This window comes from Cricetulus griseus, chromosome 6 (assembly GCF_003668045.3).
Source record: "Cricetulus griseus strain 17A/GY chromosome 6, alternate assembly CriGri-PICRH-1.0, whole genome shotgun sequence".
NCBI lineage: Eukaryota > Metazoa > Chordata > Mammalia > Rodentia > Cricetidae > Cricetulus > Cricetulus griseus.
The window spans coordinates 90,074,601-90,099,488 of NC_048599.1; the positions used below are offsets into that span (position 1 = coordinate 90,074,601).

General features: G+C 37.6%; 1 protein-coding gene across 1 annotated transcript in view; it reads left to right on the forward strand.

The window, feature by feature from the left end:
• The window catches only part of LOC100773237 (fatty acid desaturase 2-like protein FADS2B), a 37,467-nt gene extending 13,063 nt beyond the window's left edge, over positions 1 to 24,404 (forward strand). The window contains exons 3-12 of the mRNA XM_027421223.2: positions 3,688 to 3,885; positions 5,911 to 6,012; positions 12,037 to 12,162; positions 15,757 to 15,817; positions 18,278 to 18,354; positions 18,528 to 18,625; positions 19,676 to 19,772; positions 21,547 to 21,626; positions 22,802 to 22,927; positions 24,356 to 24,404. Of these exons, the coding sequence (XP_027277024.1) occupies positions 3,688 to 3,885; positions 5,911 to 6,012; positions 12,037 to 12,162; positions 15,757 to 15,817; positions 18,278 to 18,354; positions 18,528 to 18,625; positions 19,676 to 19,772; positions 21,547 to 21,626; positions 22,802 to 22,927; positions 24,356 to 24,404 (1,014 nt within the window). The remainder of the gene's footprint in view (positions 1 to 3,687; positions 3,886 to 5,910; positions 6,013 to 12,036; positions 12,163 to 15,756; positions 15,818 to 18,277; positions 18,355 to 18,527; positions 18,626 to 19,675; positions 19,773 to 21,546; positions 21,627 to 22,801; positions 22,928 to 24,355) is intronic.
• The last annotated feature ends 484 nt before the right edge of the window (positions 24,405 to 24,888 follow it).

A 24,888-nucleotide genomic window follows, 5' to 3' on the forward strand; every position in this document is an offset into this window, starting at 1 on the left:
TCTTTATTATTTTATAAATTTCAAGCATGTTTATAATGAAATATAATCATATTTTATTCTCAGAACAAAGTTTTATGTCTATACAAGTTTTGTGTCTCTAAGCATTTAATTCATGTCAGGCAACTTAGACATGGTTTTATTTCTGTAGCTGCCTTTATTTATTGAAGCCTAACTAAGCTAAGTTGCATAGGAACAGACTATTTCATTTATTCTTGTGTCCTCTAGCCTGCCTACACAGGATCAGACATGTAGCAAGACCTTTACAATTAGCTGTTGAATGAAATATGTAAATAAATCTTAACCATGGCCCTCTTTATGTTTAGGAAAATTATCATTCATGAAGAATAAATTCCTTTCTGAACATACCTACTTTATCAAAGAACTGGGCTTCAAAATCTCTTCTGTCTAGCCCCAGGTTCTTAATTGTTCCCCAAGATAGGTATTTCTTTACTAGTTTGACTGTTTTAAATACTGTCTTCTAGTGGTGCTACATGGCTAAAACTTTGCTGGGATGATTTTGCATAAAATGTGAAAGGATTTTACTTAATAACAAACAATTCACTTGTTTGAAGTTTATTTTTGTAGAAACTTAAATGTGTGATATGAACCAGAAATCCTCTACAGAGAGTACTGACCCATATAGTACTATGAAGTAGACAGAGTAAAAGCTTTTTTCTCTCTTTTTAAAAATGAGGACATGGACTCAGGAGACAAGACTAGTTTGATGCAAGGAAGTTTTTTTTTTCACATTTGTAATACTTGGGTTCACTTTGTACATATGCATCCCACACAGCCATGCATCAAATGGTATAGCTCAGTCTTGAAGATTGAACTCTGAGGGTGGACAACATGACTCTCATCCTAACCCTGTTCATCTCAAACCCATTTAGGGAGTTTCCAAACTTATCTGTGGCCCAGTGTTTTTCCATGTAAGATAGTATAAAAAACATAGCAAATGCTCTGCAATATATATATTTTCATGAACACAATGGTGATACCAGAGCTTACAAACCTCCATACATGTCCCCATCATTTGTAGCAGGTGACCGGAGGTTTAAAAGTAATAGCAAATGTTGTTATTCCTAAAGAGTTTCCAAAAGGCAAAGCAAATTCAACTAACTTCTGAGAACTGATCATTATTTAAACTATTGTTTTCTCAGAATTGAGGTTGATATCTGTGTAGCTACTTGAGCTACTACTATAGAAAACTGGAAAAATTGAGTGTCAGGAAGTGTGAGCTTAAGTCTGGCATCTTGCACTGTCTTGCTAATTATTTTGAGGCTGCTGTTCTTCTGAATTTCAGCGACCTTCTCCTCTGCATAATTGTACTGGAAAAGAAAATCCAGGAGAAACCCAAGAGACAAATTAAAGCAGAAGTTAATTAAAACTGCCAATGCCACCAGAATTCCAAGTTTGATGGTAGTTGGACGTGGGCTTGTGGGCATTTGGGACTGACAATGGGTTCTTTAAATTTTCCATCAATCACAAATGCACCCACACACGTAAAAGAATGTCATATCCATAAACATTTAAGTGATATACTTAAACAAATATGGCCTCAATAAAGCACTAGAAGCTACTTCTGTAATTTCACAACTTGGTGATTATGTATCCTGGGACCTAGGTTCTGTGATTCCTCTTATCTTTCTATCCATCTCCCCCCAAAAGAGGCCATTAATATCTAAATTAAAATCTATCACCACTGAAACAGATACATAGCATATATCACTGAAAACAACACAACAGTAGGTCCCATTTAGCCAAGGATCACTTTCTATAGTTTTGGTGACCTATCATCAACCCAAATCATAAAACATTCCATAGAAAATTCTAGAAAACTCCACTGTATTCAACTATTCTGAGTGATAGGATGCAATTTTGCCACCCCCTTTATTCTTTCTAGGATGTGAATCATCTCTTTATCCAGGGAATTCAAAGTGTATAATCACCTATCCGTGTATCTTCCCAACCATCCTGGTTATGAAATGGGACTGTCTTTTGTCTCAGATATACACTGATCATTTTGATGTGTTTTCTCTGTGAGTAAAGGAATCTGCTGTGTAGTCTTTTACACACTCAGAATTCTTCAAAAATAAAAAAACCTCCTTCTTCCATCTTCTTCACAATCCCCTCTCCTCTCTCCCTCCCCACATTCCAAATCTTCCTCTTTCTCCTTTTATAAGAGAGAAAGAATTTTTAATGTGAAGCTTTGTGACATGACAGACAGCTCCTTCCTAGGGATCAGTGTGTTGATTTCTAACTTCAGTAGGGAATGGCCATGCAGGTCTGAATGCTTGAGCACAAAAGGAAACTTGGGTCAACTCTGAACCTTCTTAAGAAGAATTAGGGGCAATATCTCAATCATAAAATTCTACATCCTAAATGCCAAACTCACCAGAAGTATAAATCTATTGATTGGGAAGTTGTCCCTGAGAGTAAAAATGTATGATGTGCGTGAAATGTTAGGCAAACATCATTTCTCCTAAGTTTGACTCTTTGATGAATTTCATTGAATTTTCCATAAATAAATGTAAATGTTAACATGTTTTTCCTATGCCTCTCACTACATGATCTAATAATAAAGCTAAGGTTTGGGGCACCAATTACTCACAAATATGTAGATAATATGGTTTAAAATGTCTTTAATAGCCTGCAAGATAGTGCAGCAGGTAAGGAGCTTCCTACGCAAACCTGACAACCTGATTTTATCCTCAGTACCAGCCTAAAGGTGCAGGAAATAACCATCTCCACAATGCCTGTCCTCTGACCTCCACACACCCATGACATATATGTCACCTCCAACATACACATACACACACACACACACACACACACACACACACACACACACACACAAATAATAATAATAATAATAATAATAATAATAATAATAAATATTTTTAAGTTGCACCAATGAATTTTGAAATGAGACATCTGGTGCTGGAATTGCTTTTACAGCTCTCTCCTTTCCACTCTCGTACTCTTTTATACAACTCAAAAACCCTGCTATTTTCTCTTGCCCTGCTACTTTTCTCTTGCCCCACTCACACACTCAATAATACACATGTGTCCAGACCACCCTAACCAGCCAACACTCACTGATGCTGATAGTCTTGTTCCTGGGATATCTACAGAGAACATCAAAGTTTATCCCTCAAGCTAATCTACCCAGAACACATTGTTCTATATTCACCTTCCTTTGTAAATGATTCATTTGTATGCAGTAAATAACTGATGACTGAAAAAGCACTTGCACACTATAGCAGTAACTATGGTAATACATATCCTCATGTACAAGGTCTCCCAAATGTAAATAGAGTTCAATTCAGTCAGCACTTAAAATAATATAGTGGTTTCAAAAGTGTCTGTTGGGTTTCTTTATACATATCACAACTGCCCCCACTTTGCCTCTCCCCAGCCCAGAAAACAATTACTTTTACCTGCCCTCCCTAACATCTTGGGAAAGATTTGCATGTTGCAACTCATTTTTTCCTTGCCCACAAAAAAAATTATCACTACTTTTTCAAGCATTTCATTTGTTTCAATATTACTGATTGTAAATTCTAAAAAAATACATTTATAGTAATGAAGCAATTTATTACTAACTTAGTAACTGACTATTTGCATTAATTTATCTTCCCAGTCTCCTGAGGGAACTAATCCCAACCCTCAATATTCATTTCACAGCCACAGTTGGTGAAAGATTTCCGTGAATTGCGCAAGACATTAGAGACCATGGACATGTTCAGTGCCAACCTGGGGTTCTTCTTTCTCCACCTTGCCCAGATCTTGATTTTGGAAGTTTTAGCATGGCAAATACTACGTCATTTCGGCAGTGGCTGGACTGTTACCATACTCATTTCTTTTCTCCTTACAGTTTCTCAGGTAAGCAGGTAACCAGAGCTTAGGCAGTGGCCTCAGAGAGAGACTTGGGGGTTTTTTCATACTTGAATTTTTATTTGAAAACTTTATACATTCATTTTGATCATATTCACTTCCTACTATTCCCCCTCCTAGTCCACTCACAGCACCACTCATTGTGTCTTCCTGGCAATGTCATGTTCTCCTTTTCAAATGATTTTTTCTTATTTTTTTTATTAGTTCAAATTAAGAAGAAGCTTGCTTCACATGTCAATCTCTTCTCCCTCTCCCTCCCCTTCTCCCAACCCCCCACCTGCCTCCCACCCCATCCACCCTCCACTCCCCAGCCAGGGTAGGGCCGTGGGCCTGGCCTAGGCCCTCCCTCATGTGTTCAGGTCAAGAGTGCATCCCTTCACGTGGGATGGGCTATCGAAGTCCCTTCTTACACCATGAAAAAATACTAATCCACTACCAGGAGCCCCCTAGAGTGCGGAGGCCTCCTATATTTTTAGCCCACTACATCCAATTAGTGCTGCTCATAATCACAAGTGTATGGGATCGTACACTGGGACACTTGGAACCTACCAGTGGCCACACCCACAAATTAAAGTGACTCTCCCTCTCCTAGAAGCCAGCAGCTTCTCAGCTAGGGTGGTGCCTCAGGAACCCCCTATGCTGGAATTTTTAACTTGTTTGATCTTGTATAAGTGGTAAGTACAGCTTCTATGTGTCATGTGTATAACAGACATGTCCTATCCAGAGGACGGCAGTGCATAGCTCTCTTCTTCATCCTCCATTTCCTACATTCTTTCTGTCTCCTGCACTGTTCTCTATTCCTCTTTCGATGAACCGGTGCACATCTTGACACACAATTCATGAGTTTTCACATCTTTCCAAAGTGTTGGACTCTGGTTCTCTCATCTATAAGATGAGGATAGCAATGACTATGGAATCATTCTGAAGAAGACTAAACATGTTCATCTGTAAACAAATGAGCACAGTACCTATCATACGGTAATAGTTAAATGAATGCCAGTTGATATTGTTCACCCTGTTTTATCCCACTCCTAATAACTAAAACTCTATCCTCAGCCATATAACATCCGTCTTTATCTTCTGTTGATTAATCCACCAACAATTACCCATACATCAGCCCATTAATTCTTCAAGGGGGAAAATGCATCTTAATATGTGACAATAAAAACCACAAGCACACCAGTATAAATGACATCAGCAACAGGCACTTAGAGCACTTTATAAATCTTTGTTGAGTTCTTTATGCATGTCTAAATGTGACCTCATATAAGCACAGGCTGTGTAGAAATATGAAGGGAAATTCACCTGCTCCCTGTCCTGGATTTAGGAGTCCTCCAGGACTGAGAGAACCCCTCAAAGGGATACTGCATGGTACAAAGGGGAAAGTACCAACAGTAAAAGGAAACATGTAATCCTGGAGCAAGGGACAATTAATCCTCAGGGAAACAACTCAGGAAGGTTTTCCAAAGAGTAATGTTTCCAGATCCTAGAATTTTTAAATTTATTTTACATTATTTATATTATTTACATTTATTTCTTGAAAAGTTAAACTTCTTTATTCTTCAGGAAGTAATTTTTGAAAACAAATATTCATTTGATGCTTAGCATAAACTTGACCCTTTGGAGTAAGTAAATTACACAAGAACCCCACGGGTTTGGCATTGTACCCCGGGCAGGGGGAATCAGACAGATCAGTGAGGGTCAGAACTACTTGCCCAGAGTTATTCAGCTTGTAAGTATTGAAGACTCCAAACTTATTAGACACTAAGGTCCATGCATGGTCTTCCTGCTCCACCACAGAAGACATCAAAGGGTGATAAAGAAAGTGTTCAGGACAGGAAAGGCCATTAGTGTATTTAGATGGAGATGGTGATGTGTGTAGGAAATTTAAAGTGAACTTGAATGGAGATCAGATGAGATCCCCCACTATTCTGTCAGGCTTATAAGTCTGCTTCTGGGCTTGATGATCCCTTCTTGATTTTGCAATTTCTCTAACTTCCTTTTCTTTCTTAGGCTCAAAGTTCATTTTTACAACATGATATAGGACACCTTTCCATGTTTAAGAAGTCCAAGTGGAACCACCTGATGCACAAATTTGTAATGTGTCACCTCAAGGTACAGGATATGAGGGAGTATGATGGAGATTGTGAATATAACTCCTTCAAGGCAAGGGTTGCTCTCTCTTGTATGTGCACTCAAAACAACAAAAGGTGTTGACATTCACAAATGAGTAAGATGTTTTTATAAGATAGGTTTTATAGGTTTATATATAATAATATTTAATATAACATTGCAAAATATACAGCAAAATCAAATTTTAAATTTTAAGAAGAAAGTGTTTAGTGTTCACTTTTTATGACTCTGATAAACTATTTGGCTCAGTTCACATCATCCTAAGGAATGTTCACAGAAGAATGTCTGTATACTTAAAAATCTAGATATGCCCTAGAAAATCATGAATGGGGATCTTCTTAGAAGGGATGCGAAGATTTTCCTTAGGGGAACTCAGCATATCTAGTTTATCCTGAAATGTTGAGGCTGAGTACATAAACAAAAAATGGAATGCTAAAGACATACAAAAACAAAGGTAAATAATAGTAAAGGAAGACAAAGTGGTTCTGTTAAAGAGAAGAATTATAAAAACAGACTTCTGCAGGAGCTGGAAAACTTGGCATTATTCTCTGAGAATGGAATGTGTTATCTTCTACAGTAACTAGGGAGTTCCTGTGCATAGCTCTTCAATAAGCTTCTGTGCCTGAATGAGTGAAAGAACAAATGAACAGAGATAATAGGACTGCAGTGTTAAGGGCCATTGTCTCTGGCAATGCTCAGTATGCCATCCCAAGACCATCATGTCTGTCTCTGGCCTTTTTTAACATTGAAAGATAAGCTAAATCTCTGCTTTTCTCTAATTATCTACATTTTTTACCATATACTCTGGCTCAGAAGGGAAAACATGCCCCCACCCACCCACCAAAACATCTCAAACCAATCCTTCCTTTCAGGCTAGAACTTCCTAGGAAAACATTCTCAGACACTGACTCAGGTTGCTTTTTCTTCCTTAGCACTTTCTTTCCTTAGTGGTTACTTTTCAAAGATAACCATTTGATTTCCCAGGTTGGAAATAAGCAACTAATTAATAGAGTGAAGAGAATGCTGGAGCTAAAATATTGGAGAGCAGTGAGCAACTGTCAAGGATAACAAATGATAAGGACTGGTGGGGTGGGCAGGAACTTAAAGGAAAGCTGCTAGGTGCCAAGTGCAGAGCTGTTTCCCTTGAGGCTATCCCATGTAAGACTCACAAAATGGATATTACAGCACCTCTATTTGTCAGATAAAGTAAGTCTTATAAGGGGTTGACTATTTAAAACAATGTCTACAAACTGGTTAAGTAGAGAGATTAATGCCACAGTATTAAATAAATGCAGACTAGAGTGGAGCTTCTCAATTTGAACTAGGATCTGGAGGAAATTTCGGAGCTTTGTAAAAGTGTGGCTAGACTACTAAAGGAGATCTGGAAGCTTTTCAGAAAATTCTAACCTAGAGCCAGCACTGAGAACTACCATTCCAACAACAAATCCTCTTACACTGAAACTTGGCCTCTCATGAACTGGGCCACTTTGAACAAGTTATTTATTGTTTGCAAACTTCACTGAATTTATTTCTTCACTTTATTTTCTTCACTGAAAAGAAAATAAAGACAGATAGATAAAAAGCTTCAACTTGTGGGATTATTGTCGGTTATATGTGATGTTTGTTTGCCATGTGTAACACAGTGTCTAGAAACAGTCATGTCAGCTGCTGCTAATATGAAGAACAATACTTTCACAATCAAAATGAGGATCCAGAATCAATATGAAAAAAGTTTGAATATGATAGTACTAAGTAGCCTGTAAGTATAACTGCCATTGGCTTACAGAAATAATCTACTTTTAGCCACTGTCTCTCTCATTCAGCAGATGGAGCCATGACTAGACTAAGTAACAGAGCTCGACTTACATTCCTTTAGAGACATATCTGTAGCTCAGAAGGTAATTGTCACATTATATGACAAGATTCATTTAATGAGAGAATTCCTAGAGGCAAGTTCTTCCACACCTGTATCCACCATTGCTAAGTGGATAAGTTCTCTGACTTCACTCCAAAATATTATGAATATAGGCTTTTTTCTGTCACTATTATGAGAGTCAGGTAGTGAAGCTGTATGTGTCCCTCCCCTATGCTGAAGAGACACAGGAATCAAAAGTCACTTGCCCTCAAGGTAATTGGCAGTTGCTTTGGTATCAACTATGTGAAATTTTCCAGTGAGTTCCACCCTTGCTGACTTTTTTAAAGTCAATGTTTACCCACTAATCCTAATTTACACATAGGTCTTTCTATGCTGTGTCTATAAAAAAGGAGTTTCATGATTTGAAGTGTATATATACATATAACTTTGATGACTCCTGACTTGAATGAGAAAATGGGAAGTGGCTCTAAAAGCAGAGCCAGCATATTTTGCCTTTTAGCAGGAAAAGCCAGTGATTCATGAACAAAATAAATATAGGCTTCAGTGTGTACCAAAGAGAAAATTACTTGTGGGATGCTGAAGTGGGAGGGAAGGAGATGACAAGGAAAATTATAAGCAGCAACAACCCTGCCTCTTACAATCACTACAATTCTAAATTCCAGTACTAGGTATTTTCCACTACAACTCAGAAAATCATAGGTAGCATTTGGGTTATTATTCAGCACCTCTCCAGCATCTGTTTGTGTGTGTGTCTGTGTGTGTGTGTGTGTGTGTGTGTGTGTGTGTGTGTGTGTGTGTGTGTGTGTGTGTGTTCTAGTATTTACAGTATATAGACATTCAAATATCCTTCCTGAAAATGAACCATGAAATGTGAAATGTCTACATACATTTTGCATTCCCATGTATTACAGGTCTGGTATTATTAATTTAAAAATCTATATACAAAATGTTTCTACATCTAATAATACAAAGATGATGCCAGGAATGGAAACATTCATACCATGGAACTTTGTTTCACACCAATAATTTCTTTAAAATACTAAAACTTTATCTTCAGAGCCAAGCGTATATGAAACAAATGAGCTTGTATTTAGATTTAATTCTCTTCTCATCTCCATATTTCACTATATATATATATATATATATATATATATATATATACATACAAATATACCAAAGGATTTTTTTAGGAACTTAAAGATACTACTGACCCAGGAGATGAACATCATGTAACATTTTTTTCAAGATCCCCCTATATGAGCATTTTACAAATAGTAAGAAGCCTGTACCAGCAGATACAGATAATGGAGCAGAATGTTTGTGATTACAACCTAGTCTGACATCTGTGACTGTATCTTAAAACATTTGATGGGTGGGAAGAGGAAGTGTCAGGCAATTGTTTCCTGTAATCCCTCAGAGCTGCAGCCATTTCCTGGTTAAGGACACTTCCTAAGTCACACATGTAGTAGATGACCAAACAAGAATTTGAATTCCAATTGACTTCACTCCAAAGTCTAGATCCTTTCTCCTGCACTGAACTAAGAACATTATTTAGGAATAAGAAATGGCTTAAAGAGGACCCATGTAGAACTGTCTCAGGGTAGCCAGGCACATGGCTGAAAATCCTCCCCTGCCCATGAAGAACTTCTGTCTCTGGTAAGGGTGTTTTCCAGACACAGGATTCAGGTAGAACTAGTTGTTTAGAACACACCCATCATTATGTTGGCCACTGTTCTAACCTCTAGGGCTTTGTGCTAAGATCTGTTCCCTGATCTACTATGCATCAAAACCTGTCTCCCATGTTACCAGTTACCACAGGTAGTCATTGCCTAAAAGACTACAGTCAGCTGATAGAAGTGGCCAAAATGTCAGCTGTGAGAAGAGATAATTTTACAAGAGATTCATTTCTTATCATGTTATATTTTGCTGTCAACTGTTCTCATTAGACTGCCTATTGCTAGTGTGGGAACCTCATTATATCACATCTTTCTTAGCATCACAAGTGCCTACCTAGCTCAGAATCTGATATACTCAAAATAAATAGCAAACGAGTGAAGAAGTGAGAGAATGTATAGCTTGACAGGAATAGGACAGAGTATAATGAGACTCCACAGGCAAGTGATAAGCACAACTTGGGACACAAGTCTGAGTAACCATAACATATCTGGGAAGTGACTGCCCAGTCAGGAAGCAGTTATGAATTGGAGCCTGAAGCCTCACTATAAAAGCGTTAGGGAGTGTTGGAGAGAAAGGGGAACACACAACCCATTCTTTTTGTTTGTGAGTAGGTAGATAATTGCAATGTCTCATAGTAGAGCTTCCACAAAGAATATGGAAAGGCAGGGCAAATGCTTACAGGTTTTTCAAAGCATATTCATCACCTTTGAAGTTTAGTGATATAGACCACCATTCTCCAGCAGGAATAATATGTAAGTTACATTAAAATGGCATGATAAGACCAAAGGACCTGCTGTTAGATAGTGTCCCCTGGGCATAAAAAGGAAAATCCATTTACAGACTCTCAACAATAAGACTGCCTAAATAAGAGCAACATAATGACAACACCAGCAGGCATGCCAACATGGACATGAAAAACAATACAAGTTCCTACTCCTAGATAGACTAGAGGTGATCAACAGTTATTGAGAGAGGGAGAATCAGTTTCCCCTAGGGGACTAGCTCCTCACAGATTGTTTAGTCACCAGTAGTCAGCACTTGGAACATGTACATATGAGTAACACTAACTGAAATCAGTAGGCTGTATATATATATATATATATATATATATAATATGTGTGTGTGTGTGTGTGTGTGTGTGTGTGTGTGTGTGTGTGTGTGCATAAATGTATATGGGTACATATATACATATATAAATGTGTATATATGTAACAATAATAATTAAAGAAGAGGTCATGAGCTTGGGAGGGAAGTAGAGTACACAAGAGTAGTTGGAGAAGTAAGAATGATGTAGATAGATAGACACAATGTTGATGTATGAAATTCTCAAAATAAATTTTTTAAAAATGACAACATTCATCTTTAATTTTACATAGCTATATTTAAGCTACCTATTTATGGCTATAATATAATATCCAAAATATTATGACTTAAATATATGATTAACATAAGAATTAGTGAAACATTTTGCATTTATTTTTATACTGATTCCTCAAAGTGAATCTTGAGACTTTGTTTCTCTAAGTTAATAGCTTCCATATTGGACAGAGGTGATCTATAATGTGTATATATGAACTATTAAGAGATGGAAATAAGATAATAAAAATATTACTGCTGTTCATTATTCTATAAACAAAATTAACACAAATGAGAAGAAACTGGGTTTCTCAAAAAGCCAGCATTTTATCTCCAGCATCTCATATCTCCCTGAGCCACCCATGGATAAATGTCAACATGTTGATATGGAATTGAGCCTCTAAGAAAATGAATGATTTGCCAAAACTTAGATATCAGCAAAAATTTAAATAGCTAGTATATGAAAGAAGATTGAGAGATCTCCAGATCGTTTGCTCTATTAAAATTCTCAAACTTAGAGTGAGAATGAAAATCACCACCAGCATAATCAAAGATGATTCTAACTTGGTGCCTGCTAGAATGTTTTTATTCTCATTTATTTTTATAGGAGAGCATTAAGCTGGGACTTGCAATGATCTGAGCAGAGTCCTCCAAGTAGAGAGAACACAGTTTTTTGACTTTGAAATACTCATTGAAGTCAGATTCCTAGGGCCACTTTTCCCCAAAAAACTAATTGAAACTTTTAGCTATGAGGTTCCTTTATATGAAAAATAGGAATAATACTGTTCCATCTACCTTCAGAATCATCGTTCAGACTGGCTCCTATAAAAGAAGACTAGAAAACCATCCCATATGTGTAGATTATTTTTCTATTCTCGTGAGTTCTTTTGAGACTGCAGTCATGTTCTTGAAATAGAAAAGTATTTCTTCATAGCTCTGAGCACCTCTTTTCTAATAAACTATGCTGTGGCCCAACATTAGGGTCAACTAGAGAAACCAAATATCTTATTTTTACTTTGAAGATGCAGAACACTCCAGCAAAGAGGGGTGCCTAGGAAGAAAATTCTTTTAGTTAATAAGTTCTCTCTTCTCCTCAGGGCCTGTCAGCTGACTGGTGGAATTACAGACACTTCCAGCATCATGTAAAACCAAACATCTACCCCAAGGATCCAGACATTGATGTGGGCCCACTTTTCCTGATTGGAGATACTCAGCCTGTCAAGGTGCTTTTAACTAACATCAGTATTAGGAAAATGTTCCTGGAAGTGGTCCCTTATCATGGAAAGATCAATTTGGATTGTTCTAACTTCACAAAGGAGCTCAGAGCCTCTTTCCCTTTTAATGTCCAGATAAAGACCTGGATAACAAAATCTGGAGTTACAAGTATAAAGAATGTTAAGAGTCATGGCTCTCTGACCATAAAGGTCACTCAGTCTAGACTCCCACAGCAGAATATATAATAACCTATGTCACCCTGCTTGAGCAATCCCAGTGATAGGTTCACTTCTAGTCCTTATCACTACCTCTGAGGCAACATAAATAATTCTCAGGAAGGAGAATCAGATGAAAAGCACAAACATTAGTCTCCAAAGCAAGGATATGAAGAGATGGTTATGAAGAGATGGTCACTGATAGAAAATAAACTCCGTTTTTTGGTTAGCACTAGACTGAAAACATTAAAAAACTGTTTAACTCAGCTCATTCTAGTCTACCTAAAAGAGCCAATGTTCATGTTCATTTTAGTGTGTTTGATTTATAGGAACCACATTCCCCAATGACTTATATGACAGCTGTAGATCCAACTCATAGTTTGGACTTTTAAACAAAAAAAAAATGGAGCATACAAGTAATATGCTAAATTTTTCAGTCACTGATTTTTCTTTAAAGTCTCAACTTGAGTCTTTCATCTAAAAGACTACTTAAATCACTGAGTTTTATAGGAAAGGGAGTGTTCCTTAAACAAAGGAGGCATGCCGATTAAAGCAAAGGTTTATCCCTTATCTAAAATGATAACTCCTGAGAACCACATACTTTCAAACAGATCTCCGTGTTATAGAAGACCTTAAGAGTCTTAGGAAATTTGATTCCATCTTTGTGGTTTGTTGCCTGGACCTGTCTTACAGAACCCAAAGACTGTGTAACTTTTAGAAAATTGCTTTTTCCACCTTTGAGGAACTTATCTTCTGCCCCCAAATGAAGTAGAAAATGAAGGTCCTTGCTTATGTATGTGTTAAAGACAATACCTATTATCACAAATGAATTGTTTATTTTTGTAATTTTTTTAATAGTTCAAATTAGGAACAAACTTGTTTCACATGTCAATCCCTTCTCCCTCTCCCTCTCCCTTTCCCTCTCCCTCCCCTACTCCCCACCCCTACCCCCTACCCCAGACCTACCCCCCTATCCCATCCACCCTCCACTTCCCAGGCAGGGTAGGTGCCCTCTACAGGGGCTCCCCAAAGTCCACTACATCATCCTGGGCTGGGCCTAGGCCCTCCCCCATGTGTCCAGGCTTAGAGTGCATCCCTTCATGTGAAATGGGCTCTCAAAGCCCCTTCTTACACCAGGGAAAAATACTAATCCACTACCAGGGGCCCCCTAGAGTGCAGAGGCATTGACATCCACATTCAGGGGTCTGGATCAGTCCTGTACTGGCCTCCCAGACAGCATCTGGATCCATGTGCTCCCCCTTATATAGGCCAGCTGTTTCTATGGGTTTCATCAGCCTGGTACCGTCCCCATTGATCTTCATTCCTCCCTCTCTGCAACTAAGTTCCAGAGTTCAGTTCAGTGTGTATCTGCGGATGTCTGCCTCTGCTTCCATCAGCCACTGGATGAGGGCTCTAGGATGGCATAAAAAGTAGTCATCATTCTCATTATAGGGGAGGGGCGTTTAGGTTATCCTCTCCACCATTGCCTAGATTGTCAGTTCTTGTCATCCTTGTAGGTCTCTGGAAATCTCCCTAGTGCCAGATCTCTCCTTGGACCTATAATGGCACCCTCTAATATGGTATCTCTCATCCTGCTCTCCTCCATTCTTCTCCCAACTCAGTATTTCTGCTCATCCATTTCCTCCTCTCCTCTCATTCTGGCAGCTCCCTCTCCCCTACCCTAATGCTAGCCTACAATCCTCTTTACCAAAGAAACTAGGAAACAAGAAGGACTCTAAGGGAAAAATGCATGGACCCCAGGAATGGGAAGGGGCAAATGAATTGTTTTATATAATGGATTTACAAACTCTTTGATCACCCTGATGCTTGTGGACTTCGTGATCATCACTAGAATAGTGATATGTTGGTGTCTCTGACATACCTCCCTGGCGCATAGGAGGTTTATCTTAAGGTAATGAAGTATCCTGACTCCCTCCAAATCACCTTCTAGAGAGCTGTGTTTAGTATTCTTGCTGCCACTTCACAAATATAGAAGCCATCTCCATCAATTCTGAAAGCTGCCTGTGGGGCCATTCACAAAACTCTCAAGTTCTAGGCGCTATAGCTTAAAGTGTGAACTACAGTTATTCCACCTCTGAAACTCAGTGGTTTAGTTCCACAGCAGTGGTGTTTCTTGTGGTTTTCGTTCCTGAAAGTATTTCTAATGCTTTATTCAAAAAGGACTTTCTTTACCCACACTGACTGCCCAGAAAAACCTACCATCCATCTTCAGGGTAATACTCAACTAGTCCATCTAGGTTTATTAAGTCCCAAGCATATTCTACCCCATCCCTTTTTTGTTTCTTGCTACTTAGATATTTGGAAACTTGAGAGAAACTACAAAGAGATATTATTATTTAATAACCATAATATTTATTTTTATTTATGGCAATAAAAGGAGGTGCTAGCTACATTATGTAAATAAAGGAAGATATCTATACATAGAAGGGCAAGGAACAACTAAGTAAAATAAATCCAACACTTCCTCTAATGTTGTAACTTACTTACCATAGGGAAAAACAGAGTTTGTGTGAATTACCATTCACTCATTTAATCCCTTAATGAATGTCAGCTGGATACTAGAGACATACAATCTTTAATCCTATGCCTCAAAGTAATTGCTACTGTTGTGTCCTGAATACAGATTGGATTAACCAAGAAGCCCTGGAAATGAATCAAATTCTAATTTATCAGTGAAATCTTATAGTTACACATGATTAGTAACTATATATAATGTTTGTAATATTATATACACTACCATGATGTCTTAGAAGTAGTAAGTTAATTGAAATCCATGATAAGAGTATAAAAGAAAAAGATGAAATAGGAGACAGCATGTATATCTTTTTATCATAAAACCACTTACTGAGCATCCATTAAATGAAAGAGAGAAAAAGAGAGAGAGAGAGAGAGAGAGAGAGCCAGAAGTACAGGCCAAAGTCTAAGCACTACAATTAAAGAGAGCTTAAAAAGGCTCCACAGAAATGTATATTTTGAAGTTAACATTACAGGTGAAGAGATAAATTTCATTTTTTTAAATCACACAAGGATAAACAATCTTAAATTTTTATTTAGATGAGGATTATTTTTAAACGACAATAAACTATGGGCAAGAATCACCCTCAGTTAAAGCACACTATTTACTCCCAAGCCTGTTCTGGTTCTTCTAGTGTCTCAAGTTTGACAGGCAATGAGTCCTAAAATCATACCTCTCTCTCTCTCCTCTCTCATTCTCTCTCTCTCTCTCTCTCTCTCTCTCTCTCTCTCTCTCTCTTTCTCTCTCTCTCTTTCTCTCTCTCTCTCTCTCACACACACACACACACACACACACACACACAATGTGCTAGAGAATAATGAAGTAATGATTCTTGTTCTCTGCCCTTGTAGTATGGCAAGAAGAAAATAAAATACATTGACTACGAGAAGCAGCACCTGTACTTCTACCTGGGTGAGTCTCCTGCAGCCACCTTTCTTGTAAGCACTAGTCAAGCTGGAGACATGATTAGAACTGTCTCACAGAAACCAAGCCATATCTGATTTGTTAGTGAGAAAATAAACAGATCTTATTTCAGACTCAGTGGTGGGAAAACATGAAATGATAATAGAAAAGTAAATAGGCATTTCTGAAAGATGTCTCATCATACTAGGAACTAGGCAAGAAATAAAAGACATACTTAAAGAGGGTCAGAAAGCAAAATACTAAACAGGGAGTCAACATCCTTGTCTTAGAAAAATTTAACAACACTGAAATAAAAGAATAATATCATTTTTGTAGAGAGAAAAAAGGTGGGAAAACAATACTGAAGAATTGGCAGTGAGATACCAGAAAAACAAAAGATCCAAGAACAAAGAACTACCAATAAGTTTTTACATAGAAAAAAGTCTGTAGATGCTGAGGTCAGCAAAAGCTGTAACATATGCACACAAACCAGACCAGATACTTAGATGATAGGTAAGTGGATAGATGATAGATAGATAGATAGATAGATAGATAGATAGATAGATAGATAGATACTATAATGCCAAGCGTCAAGCAAAACCATGTAGTTTAACAATTCTTATACTAATACTATTATTATTAAATGAAATCAAACTCCTGGTGACTTATGACCAAGTTTTCAAGTAACTCAGAATTCCACCAATCTAAAACACATTTTCATATCTGGGCAACAAATCAACATAAGGAAAGGAAACAAATACCACTTGTATGCCACAGGTTGTCAATTGAGGATATTTTTCTCCCAGGGGACATTGAACAAGGTCTAGAGACATTTCTGATTCTCAATATGGAGGGAAAGGGGGATAATTTCAAAAATCCTATAATGCACAAGAATCATGATAAATAATTACCTAGCCATATAATTCAAAACTTTTGAGACTGAGAAGCCCTATAGCCTCCCGTCTGCCCATATAGGCAACAAGTGGTCACTTGTAACATGCATATTAAAGACAGCCACTGGATAAATTATTTGGCAAGTGGGGTTACCTATTCTGGCTCTCATTTTCACACTGGGATTCGGCCTCTCCACCTGGTACCCATCATTGCACCTTTTTTTTGTGCCACATTTCAAAAGGTAGCTGACACCAGCCAAAATGGACATACATGTAGTTTCACAAAACTGTTTATTCTATGAACTTTACTAAGTAATATATCTTTATAAGACATCTTTATAACAGTGAAGTATCTCCTTCGCTTATGAGGAATGAATATAGGGTATATACTCACTCCAGGAAGCCCATGACACAAATCCTCCAGTTGCTAGGTGCCCCTTCTCTTGGAATGCCAGCTGAGTCTCAGAAATACAAATAAGTCAAACTCAAATTGTCACAGAAAAACATAGCCACACATTTGTCAAAGATGACTAGGAAAATTTTATTCAGACTAATGCAAAAGGAGACAGAAACATCAGTACCGAGCTTAACGCTGCTGAAACACCTGGTGCAAGGGAAACTTTCCAAATACTGAAGAGATACATTGAAAACTATTGACCAGAAGGTAGAGAGAAGTGTGATAAAGTTAGACCACCTCTGTTTGCAGACTGGTGTTTATTGGTGCTAGGCTTTGGTCTCACTAGGAAAGAGGAGCCTTGTTCTGCATAATATTTTAAGAGGAAGTTCCCATGGTCTTTGAGTTATAGCAAATAAATCTGAAAGAAAAAGAGAAATAATTTGCAGTTGTGCATAGTCTAAGTAATCTTCTAAGAATGATGCCAGGTTCCTCTTGTCAGGTTCAATGGGACAAAGAACATTCTTTTAGCAGAATTTGGTTTTCCCAAGTGGGAACTTACAGGAGGCTGCATGTTCTGGTTTCAGCTGCTATGATGACTGTGTGTGAAGTTATTTGTGCTGACGATTGCAATCCCCATTAGTCAAGCCCAAGATCTAGTTGAGAAGAAAGCTCAAAGTTTGATCAAGGAGAAGTTATTTTTCCAAATCCAAAGGGTCTCCCAGAGATTGTCTTGTGCTCTTGGAAGCCTTACTAACATGATAAGAAAATCAGCTATACAGCTCTCTAGCCAGGAAATAAGTATACTGACCTCATTCCTACCATGCAAATGTATTGTGGCAGAACCAATCTCTGAGGACTTAAGGAGACCTAAAAGACTCCAGGACCTAAGAAAACCTTGAAAAGTCCCAACAAAAGATAGGGCAAAGTGTCTATCAAAATGACTCTTACTTTTAATATTTCACTAGCTACTTCAGTAAATTGGAACTGTTGGCCAAATTCTTTCCCCAGCCTCTGAAGTGTGAATGCCCAGTGGAGTCCACAATATGGTTCTGGATATCCACCTTGTATCCCTTATCAAGGCCAACACTCTGGGAGGGCACGCAGAATAAACACCCACCAGCTTGCACAGGACTTTACATTGCTCATTCATTTGTCCAATCTCTTTTGGATCGTTTTCAGTTGCACTTCCCCTCCTCATGCCTGTCTACTTTAATCTCCAATCCATGCAAGTGATGTATCTTCGAAAGTACTGGACGGTGAGTCACTCATCCCATTTTCTAAACCTAGACCAGATAGAGATTGAGTTGAAAGCACTGAGTGTTCTCCAGGTGTAGCTTACTCAAGTAACAGGTCATCAGATTGAGACTGTTCAAAGAACAGGATCTGAAACAGTGTTCAAGGCTTCTCACCAAAATGCTTATCTCTACAGGACATTGCTTGGGTTAGCAGCTTTTACATTCGATATTTCATCACATTTGGCCCTTTCTATGGAATTTTTGGAACATTGCTGCTCATATATTTGGTCAAGTAAGAATATTCTCTTATTTCTATAACATCTTTTACCAGAGCTATTTGTTGTTAGCAAAATATGATAACAATATGGTGGCCCACACCCATAAGAAGTTTGAAAGCTTCAAATGTTTCAAATGCTTGAACAACACAAGTTCCACATAAGAATTTGTCCAGGCTGAATTTCTCCTTCTTTCTAATTTTCCAAACTAAACTATGTCAGTTGTTCTCTAAGGCCATTATAGCTTAAGTGGTTTGACATCATAAACTGTTAAGAATTTAAGATCTCTTTAAAGTAAGCAAGCTTTAATTTAAATAAGAAAAAATTTAAGGTCTCTCACTAGAAATTTTTCCCCAAACCAAAATGGCTTCAAACCACTAATTTGCATAAATAGCCCTTTCTAAACTTTTGTTTCTTTTTCATTAGGTTGCATTGCTATAATAAACACCTACTAGTTGTAAGGATAATGAGAGCAACTGTGCATCAGACAATCAGTTAAGGGCTTGACAGTCATCATTTTATTTGATGTAATCTCCACATAGTCTTACGCTGTAGATAGCATCATCTTTCTTTCTGCTCAGGGAACTGAAGCTTGGAGAGATTAAATCACTTGCCTAAGGTAACAGAACAAGTAAGGGCCAAGGCTGGTGCCAAGCAGAACTTGAATCCAGCTCTATCTGATGACAAACCGTCAATTGCTTTACAAATGCACTTAGAGAACTCTGGTATTTTTTTTTTCTTGTACTGGGAATTGAACCAGGCTTCATGCATTTCAGGCTACCATTCAGCCCCTGATATATTTTATCCTTGCACCAAAGCTAGAATAGACTACTTGCAGGCAGTGCTCCTGTGAGTCAGGAAGTGGAACAAAGCTCGCTGTCAAATGCTTGTGTGTCAACACTAGTTTCAAATGGCATTCATAGAGGAAATGGACAGCCATTAGGATCTTGGAACCTCTTTCATTTCCTCCAGTGTTTGGCCAGTTCAGCCAAAGGTCACAGAAGCTCAGTGACTGCAACTAAAACACACTAAGAGAGTCACTACTGCCTCTTTTTATTCCTCCAAAGGTTTATTGAGAGCCCCTGGATTGCCTATGTTACCCAGATGAGCCACATACCAATGAAAATAAGCAGAGAAGAGAACCACGATTGGCTCAGCACTCAGGTGATGATGGCATTCCCAAGGGACAATCCTTCTAAGCAGACTGGCTCAGAATCTGCTTACTTCAAATAATAATAATAACTGCCCTTCTTAAAGCACACCCCTAAGGACAGGCACTGTGCAATAGTTTGCATATGACTCCACAAGGTAGACATAATGATTATTCTCACTTTACACCATGATAAAACTGACTTGTAAAAAGGGTTGGTAACTTGTATATGGGCACACAACTAACGAGTGATAGCAGCAGGTTTTTAAACTTAAAACAGTTTAATTATAGAGTCTTGCCTACAAAGTAAAAGTCAGTTAGCTATAATCCAGCAGCCAACTCTGACCCACTGATTGTGTATATAAAGTTTTACTGATGCATGTCCATGTTCGGTTATTTATGTATTATCCATGTCCACTTTCATGCTATAACAAAATTGTTGATGACAAAATTAAGAGATTTACTATTGAGATTATAAACCACTCCTTTATTTAATACAAAGTGATCAGTCCTGAAACTATATACACACAAACAATAAAAGTGGACTCAGTGGATTATATTCATATATTTGTGCAGTAGATTATATTTATATGTTTGTGCATATACATGGATGTATATATGTAACAATAGTAACCGAAGAAAAAATGCTATAATTTTGAGAATAGGGTGTGGCATGGGAGGAGTTAGGAGAGGATACTTGGAAAGGACTGTAGGGAGGAAAAGGGGAAAAATGACACATTTCTTTTTTATAAAAAATACATTTAAAATCTAAAGATTTTACTACCTAGGAATTTATAGAAAATGTGTGTTGACTTCCTATTCTAATCACTCATGAAACAAAGCCTTTCAAATGAATCTTAAAATTAAAAGATGTACAGCAGTTAAGGACCCTAAAAATCATTTCATTAGACGTATTTCAGAGAGAGAGCATAGCATGCTCTCCACAAACGCAGTTAATGCTTATCAAAGTTATGGCCCACTCTAAACCTTCCTGACTCTTAATTTATGGTCCTATCCACTGTTACAATAATGGAGAACTTAGTCATTATCTTGATTTTCCTCCAGGCTCACACTAAAAATTCAGAGAACCCCACCCCTTACAGTCGAAGAATGGATCTCAGGTGTATAGCCAGAGAACTACTTCTGTATCTTTTAGTTTTTACCCATCATTTCTTTAGTTATTAGTTATACTACATGCTATCCATATACTCATTGGATTTACATATCATTTTATGTAAAAGTTTCCAAGTACCATTGTCCTTTAATTTATGTGAATATTAATACTTTTTTGATGACATGCTGAAAGGTAGGGCTTTTTAAATATTGTTCATAATATATGTTATAAACATTCTCCTACTTGGCTCTTAACCCTGTAATTTTATTGTAGGGGGACTTTATAATATGTTATTATTCCATCTCATTCAGAAGCCCTCATGTCCTAACCATTCATTTTCCAACAATCCTGGGTAAAAAAGAAACAAACCTCATCTGCATTAACCAAACTCCTCACTCATGACCTCATAGGCTTCTGTGTCTAAGGAATAGTTGTGACATTTTCACTTTCAGTACTACATATCCCTTCATATCTGTTGCTTTTCATGTAATTTTAGCAAAATATCTTAGTATATTTTAAATGGTAAACTTCGTGAAGGCTGAGTCTTGTTGTATATCACTCATAGTTGTTTAAAAAATTAACAAATAACCATGTGTTCATAGATGATTATATAAAATAATTAGAATTTTAACACTTAGACTCACTTACAGCTAATGCAAGATTTTTCTTTGCAGATTGTGGCCACCTGTAATATTGAACAGTCCTTTTTCAATGACTGGTTCACTGGGCACTTGAACTTCCAAATTGAACACCAGTGAGTGATGCAAATTATCCATTATGGAATAAGGATACAACAGTACAACAGATCCTGCAATCATTCCATTAAGGGTCTCAGAAAATTAAAAAGTTTAACCAGGGTTCTCTAAAGACTGCCACCCATCAGTACCAGTGGTTGGGTTGGGAAGGAGAGAAGGTGAAATCTAACAGTTATGGAAAGTAAAGTGGAATTACAGAAATGGAGCAGTAACCTAATTTCCATATATTATGTATATTGAGAATTAATGATGTCTATAGTGCAAGGAGGAGGAAGGTATATGGATGTGTGAGTACATTTGGTTTGCTAATGAAACCTAAGAAAAATTATAGCACTTGAGTAACAAAGTTTTATTGAAATTTATAATGTAGCTATCATGTTAGGGTCGAAGTAATAAAATAATCCACAATGAAATCCAGTCACTTCTGCAATTCCCAGGTGAATCCGAAGATAGTTTTCCAATTAATCAGTTAAGTGGGTATAAAATAAAGAAGTTGAAAGTAGTATTTGGATTGCTGATCTCCCCCAGAATAAACAGTAAGATACTGCTCATGGTTCCTTCTGTAAGGCTGCACCTAGGAGTCAGAGAAAGATGCTCTTAAACTCCTAATACTGTTTTCTCGTTTTTTGTTCTTTGTAGGTCTTTGAACACCCTAGCAAAAAGGAAAACCCCAATTCATGTATTATTAAAGAAAGTATTCGTGTCCTGAAAGATTACCTGGCTAATTAGGGCCAAACTTTGGATTAAAGCCATACCTTGCCTCAGTTTCCAATCTGAGAACTTCCTTTTAAATGTCACAACTAGACCTGAGTGAATACTTAGCTATTTAACCGATAGGTTTTAGATAGGAAGAACAAAAGAAAGACAAGGATGCTCCCCCAGGCAATTCACAATGCTAGCTAATCCATATTCTCATTTGATCTGACCAAAACTAAGCATATTAAATGGAGCTAATATTTGTTCTCTTAGCATTTCCCAAACATTTGCCATCCACATGGTTTACAGAGATGTTAAAAGATAAGAGTTTTTGGAGTAGGCAATATGGCTTGCTTGAAAGCTTGTACAAGTTCAGGGTTGGGTCTGCTTTGTTGGTAAGATTTTGTTTAGAAATAAATAAAACTACTTTGGGTTTCTCTTTAGGTGTAAGTTTCACATCTCCTGCTTGTTTTCTTAGCCTCTTCCCCACTATGCCACGCCATAATTATCACAAAGTGGCACCTCTGGTGAAGTCACTGTGTGCCAAACATGGATTGCAGTATATAAATAAGCCCATATTGAAGGCATTTGGAGATATTATCAGGTAATAACATACCTTATCTTTGCTCATAGCTCTCATTTCCCTTTCTCCCAAGCCCCCAAACTTTTCTGCAACTTTTGAATCTTTTTTTTCTCTCTCTCTCTCTCTTTTGTGATTTTTCGAGACAGGGTTTCTCTGTGTAGCTTTGGAGCCTGTCCTGGCACTCGCTTTGGAAGCCAGACTGGCCTCAAACTCACAGAGATCCGCCTGCCTCTGCCTCCCGAGTGCTGGGATTAAAGGCATGCGCCACTAAAACCTGGTAACTTTTGAATCTTTTATCCAACAACTATTCTTTAAGAAACACTAGTACCAACAATAATAATGACACATAATTATTTACTGTTTATCTAGTAGGCTCTAGGGTATTTCTTAGTAGAAATACCCCAGTGTCCTACACAATTCAAATTTCTTAAAATCATAGCTATGTAGGATTTGTCTTTGTATTCCCTATACATCTCTGGACATTCTTTAGAATTTAACATGGTAGGAAAGACCATCAAATCTTTTGATCCATTGGAGAAATTCCTACCATCTAGAGGGATGCAATGGCATGAATCAGCCTGGGTAGCCAGCCATGCCTAGTCAGTCTAACAGCAAATCCACATGCATACATATGCACTTTCCAACAGGACATGGTACTGGACATATTTATAACCACTGATCTAAGTTTAATTGTGCTCTGTTTTTTAAAAATATCAGAGGAATATTGTGAAGGCCATCTTGGTCACATCCAATGCTATCTACCTCTGTCATTCTCTCTATGCTCTTCTTCCCTGCCATGTGAATGTCTGATCTACCTTGAGTTGCTGCAAAACTCCCTATACCTGAGTATCTCATCCCTTTGCCATGTTTTCTCCTGCCTGCAACATTCTTCAAAACTACCATTTTTTCATTTCACCTTCTCAATTCTCAACCACTCTCTAAGGTTCATTGCAACTTTTCCCTTATGTCAGCCTTCGCTAGTCACAAGACTAAAATCTATCCTTATCATAGTCCTTATCATACCCTGATTAAAGAGCTTGCTAAGTAAACAATTATTTAACACTTATCTTTTAAATAAGACTAAGAGTCTATATGGGTATGATTTGTTTCTGTCCCTTTTGATGTTATATGCCTAGATCCTAGAAATATGTCTTCCATTATAAAATAGAGTAGGTAGGTGAATATGGCATGAGTTAATATTTAAATATATGGCATAGTAAAGAATAAAATAAAAACAAAACTCAAACCTACTCCTTGGAAGAAAGCCAACCTCATCTGCTGAAAGGAATTCAGTACATTTTTTGCCCTTCCATGATTAGCAGACAGTGAGATTTATCAAATATGGCTAGGAACTGCATTGTCTTAAAACAAGCAAAACATCCAGTAAATGTTTCTTGAAATTCTTTTGTTCTCAGTTTTCCCTTCTGACAATCTTGTTTACTCCTCCAGGTCCTTAAAGAAGTCTGCTGCCCTCTGGATGGATGCATACTATGAATGATGCAAAGCTGTGCATTTATTGGTGTCTCTGAAGGGTGTGGTGGCTGTGCAAGAGCTCTTCTCTGATTAACTGATAATTAACTGGCAATGTTGGCATACCTGAGTGTGCCAGGAATGTGAATCCCAAAGACACGTGATAACCTCTCACTGAAGGTCTTCTCTGTAACTGAGAGGAAGAAGACACACAGGGTCTTTGGTCAGAATAACAAAAGGGAAATGGTAGCTTATTACTTCTACTTTTTCACTATAATCTTGGACTTAGTTCCAATAGACCTCAGTGAGATTGTTTCCACAGGGAATATAAGACAATGTGGACAGAAACAGAAGTGAGAAAAGTCAAGATCCCTAACAGAGTCCATTGGAAATAAGTGTAATTGTCCTTAGAAGAGAGTTGTTTATTTAAAACATCCCTGCTGAAGTACCATTTTTTGCTTACTTCCTTTCAAATAGGGGAACTTCTTCAAAAATTGATCAAAAATTAACAT